General features: G+C 60.4%; 1 protein-coding gene across 1 annotated transcript; it reads right to left on the reverse strand.

Annotated features, from left to right (window-relative positions):
* Nucleotides 1–3,487: 3,487 nt before the first annotated feature.
* Nucleotides 3,488–4,583, reverse strand: LOC116465478 (serine/threonine-protein kinase STK11-like). Its single transcript, XM_032754305.2, has one exon. It carries the CDS (start codon nucleotides 3,795–3,797, stop codon nucleotides 3,504–3,506), a length of 294 nt encoding a protein of 97 aa, XP_032610196.1. The 5' UTR covers nucleotides 3,798–4,583; the 3' UTR covers nucleotides 3,488–3,503.

The following is a 4,583-nucleotide window of genomic DNA, read 5'->3' on the forward strand; positions in this document are numbered from 1 at the left end:
TTTTTTTTTTTTTTTTTTTAGACGGAGTTTCACTCATTACCCAGGCTGGAGTGCAGTGGCATGATCTTGGCTCACCGCAACCTCTGCTTCCCAGGTTCAAGTGATTCTCCTGCCTCAGCCTCCAGAGTAGCTGGAATTACAGGCGTGCGCCACCACACTCAGCTAATTTTGTATTTTTAGTAGAGACAGGGTTTCACCATGTTGGTCAGGCTAACTCCCGACCTCAGGTGATCCACCCGCCTTGGCCTCCCAAAGTGCTGGGATTACAGGAGTGAGCCAACATGGCCAGCCCTCTTTTTAACTCATTGATGCTTTTTGGAACTTTCCTATTTCTAATAAGATTATACTTTTTGCGGGAGAGCGGGATAAGGCACGGACTCCAGGGCTGCCTTTCTGGGAAGGAAGGGAAGGGACGGGACTCATGCCGGCTCCATCTGCCCCAACCCACCCCCTTGGCGATTGCCCACGCTTTCCACACCAACTGGAGGACCGGACGCCTGAGGCTTGTCTGGAAGGTTCCAGACACTCGCTGCGAGACACAATCTGAGCGGAGTTTATTAAGCTTCCCACACACAAAGGAGGCTTTTTCCCTGTAGCGCTGGCAGCAAGGCTAGCCAAGGCCTTGGGCCTCAGGGCTGGGCAGTGGACACCCCTTCTCCTTGACAGCACTCTGCACGTGGCAGCCTCCAGTCAGGACGCACCAGCTCCCAGAGTAGAGGGACCCTCTGGCAGCACCCAGGGGGCTGGAGGAAGTGCAGTGGCTCCTAAATCACAGCTGCAAGCGGGGCAGCTCCTGATGGTAGAGACCAGGAAGGGACAGGGCTCATCCCTCATCCCAGGGGGCCCCGAAAGGGCAAAGCCGTTACACACTCAGGGCCAGGATGAAATTGGACGCTGAACACTAGTGAGAGTGCATCACTCACTTCAAGGCCAGTGGGGTCAAGCTGTGGGTAGCTGCAACGCACAGTCCAGTCCAGGTCCTGCCAACCCCTCTGCCTCCCTGCCTCCGTGTTCCCTCCCGTTCTCCCAGGCACTGGGCGAGACCAGGTTCCTGCAACCCTCTGGCCTGTCTCCACCAAGACCCTCAGGCTCTGCGCCCTACCATTCAGGTGCTCACCTGAGCTCCCAGGACCTCCTCCACTGACTGTTCAGGAAAGCAGGGGGCTCACACTCACAGTCAGGCTTCCTCCCCCCAGCGTCTGTCTTCCCATTGACCCTGCATATACATTTGTCAAAACTCAAACCAGATTTTTTTTTTTTTTCAGGACAGAGTCTCGCTCTGTCGCCCAGGCTGGAGCGCAACGGTGCGATCTCGGGTCACTGCAAGCTCTGCCTCCCAGGTTCCAGCAATTTTCTGCCTCAGCCTCCTGAGGCAGAAACCACATCCAGCTAATTTTTGTATTTTTAGTAGAGATGGGGTTTCACCATGTTGGCCAGGCTGGTCTTGAACTCCTGACCTCAGGTGATCCGCCCACCTCAGCCTCCCAAAGTGCTGGGATTACAGGCGTGAGCCACCGCACCCAACCCCTAAGCGTGGGTTTCTGACTGCTGGGAGAGAGGCTGTCACTGGCCCCTTTAGAGGGCACCTGCTACCCCCAGCACAGGCTCTGCCCAGCCCCTGACCAACCCATCTCACAGAGACCAGGCACGGGCAACTGCTCCACTGACCCAAGGCACTGGCCACGCCTTCTAGCCCTGTCCAGACTGGACACTGAGACATCAGAAAGGCCCCGTGGAGACATGCCCTTCCCAGCCGCCCCCATTTAACCCCGACTGCTCCAGCTCCAGAGTACAAACTTCAGAGCCTGTGTCCCTGGTTTCCGCATGTCACAGCCTGCATGCTGATTAAGATGTGTGTTGGCCGGCCGCGGTGGCTCACGCCTTTAATCCCAGCACTTTGGGAGGCTGAGGCGGGTGGATCACGAGGTCAGAAGTTCAAGACCAGCCTGGCCAAGATGGTGAAACCCCGTCTCTACTAAAAAAAAAAAAATACAAAAATTAGCCGGGCGCGGTGGCAGGCGCCTGTAATCCCAGCTACTCAGGAGGCTGAGGCAGGAGAATCACTTAAACCCAGGGGGCGGAGACTGCAGTGAGCCAAGATCACTCCACTGCACTCCAGCCTGAGCAACAAAAGTGAAACTCTGTCTCAAAAAAAAAGGCTGCGCGCGTTGACTCATGCCTGTAGTACCAGCACTTTGGGAGGCCCAGGCGGGCAGATCAGGAGGTCAGGAGATCGAGACCATCCTGGCTAACACGGTGAAACCCCGTCTCTACTAAAAAATACAAAAAATTAGCAGGGCGTGGTGGCGGGCGCCTGTAGTCCCAGCTACTGGGGAGGCTGAGGCAGGAGAATGGTGTGAACCCGGGAGGTGGAGCTTGCAGTGAGCAGAGATCACAGCACTGCGCTCCAGCCTGGGCAACAGAGCAAGACTCCGTCTCAAAAAAAAAAAAAAAAGAAAAAAAAAAGTATGTGAGCCCCAGGGCCCCTGAGCAGGAGGGAGGTGAAAGCAGACATGGCAGGAGCCCCTCCCCGGACCTCCGTCCAAGGTCATGGTGCCCTGCGCAGGGTGTCCCTGCCAGTCCCTCGAGGCCTAGCCCAGTAGATAAGGTCCTTTCTTGGAAACAAGAGGCAAAGTTTTGAAAGTTAAGAGGGCTGGGAGAGGGGCAGGGCCTGGGCAGGGCCCGCCAGGCGGCGGCAGGTGCAGCGTGTCTGGTTGCGATAAGGCAGGGACACCCCCCTCCCCCACCAGCTGGGAGAGGCTCAGGCCGGCCCGTGCTGCCCTGGGTAGGAGCTTCTCCGCGCACAGATGCAGAGGCGTCCGGGATGCCCAGCGGCAGCCCCGTGCCTGAAGAAGTCAGTTGGAAAAGTAAGGTCTTCCGGATGCAATTCGGGAGGGAGGCACAGTCTCCCTCGGGCAGGGCTGCCAGCGCCGGGGGCCAGGGATGCTTCCAGCGTCACATCCCTGGCAAATGAGGAAAGGCTACGTTTCCCTTCTGCTGACTGATAAGCCGGTGCAAACAGTTATTTTTGGCAGCCCAGGGTTCCCCTCTGACAGGATAAACAAATCACATTTCGCCTGGCCCCGGTAACGGCCACACACTGCGCAGAAAACCTGCTGGCGGCCGCACACAAACTCTCGGGGCCCAAACAAACACAGGCTGATTCCACTAGGCGCCTCTGCTCCTTGGACAGCTGGGGGAGCCACGGGGCTAGTCTTAGGGCATTGGGGGCCGCTCCCTTCTCAGGAGGGTTTCGCTACCAGGGCATTTTAACTGGAGTCCAAGAGCAAACGCACGCCCCGCTGCGACAACTGGCCCTGCCTGAGTGAAAGTCCGTAACGCAGGCCTCCAACCACGCTCTCCCTGGCACGGAGGACACAGGCGCCGGACGGGTCCAGCTCAGGGTGTTAAGAGGAAGTAAGGGAGGGAGGGAGGAGAGAAGGAAGACAGAACCATCCGCACAGTGACTGGCCCGGCCCGGCCCCGACCCCAGCAAGCCATACTTACTTCTTCACGTTGGCCTCCCCGTTGGGGATCCTTCGCAACTTCTTCTTCTTGAGGATCTTGACCGCCCTCCTGCACAGCGTCTCCGAGTCCAGCACCTCCTTCACCTTGCCGTAAGAGCCTTCCCCCAGCAGGTCCCCCATCAGGTACTTGCCGATGAGCTTGGCCCGCTTGCGGCGCGGCTGGTAGATGACCTCGGTGGAGTCGATGCGGTGGATGAACGTGTCCATACCCACCGACATCAGCTCGCCCTCCGTGAACATGCCCAGCTGCTGCGGGTCCACCACCTCCATGCTGGACCCAGGATCCTGGAGTCCCGCCGCCAGCCCTGAGTCCGCGGGTGAGCGGTCCTTCCTTGTGTTCCGACTTCCCTTCTCCAAAATTTTACAAACAAAAAAGAAAAAAAAGGCAACAAAAACCCCAAAAGGAAGGGAAAAACCCTTCTTCCAACAGAAACGATTGTCCTACACGTCAGTCCCGGCTGCGAGTCCGAGCCCGGTGCAGGGTCTGCGGACCGGCGGGCACCGGGCGTCCGGGACGGCGGCTCAGACGCGAGTTCCAGTGGGACCCGGGCCTCAGAACTGGGTGACGGCCCGGTCAGGGTCAACTTCGTCCTCGGGGGCCCTGGGGAGGCCGGCCGGGGCTTCTCAGTGCTAGGTCATCCTCCGGGGACCTCAGGCCCACGGACAAGCATGAACACGGCCGAGCGCGGTCTTCTCCGGGCCGCCCATCCCACAGGCCGGGTCTGCGACGTCGCTGCTCCCCGCGACCCCCACACCTGGAGAGCCCAACTTCGCTGGGGGCGTCTCCGGCGACGCCCCGGTCCCACCGCCTGTCCCAGGCGCAAACGCCCCGCCGCGGACGACCAAGCGGACCTCCCGGGGGGCGCCGACTCCCGCCGGCCCGGGCGAGCGTTCGGGGGGCTGGGGGCGTCCAGGCGGCCTCCCGCCGCGGCCAACAGCTCCGCTCAGGGCTGGTCGCTGCCCGGCGCCCGCGAGGGCCCGCACTGGGCGCCCCCCGAGCCGGCCCGCGACCCCCGCGGTGGTCGCCGGGGCCCGGCCGGCGCCCCCCTCTCCGCA

Source organism: Hylobates moloch, unplaced genomic scaffold (assembly GCF_009828535.3).
Source record: "Hylobates moloch isolate HMO894 unplaced genomic scaffold, HMol_V3 SCAFFOLD_5517, whole genome shotgun sequence".
NCBI lineage: Eukaryota > Metazoa > Chordata > Mammalia > Primates > Hylobatidae > Hylobates > Hylobates moloch.

Coding starts and splice junctions, on each gene's coding strand:
- LOC116465478 (XM_032754305.2), bottom strand. CDS start 3,797: ATGGAGGTGGTGGACCCGCAGCAGCTGGGCATGTTCACGGAGGGCGAG.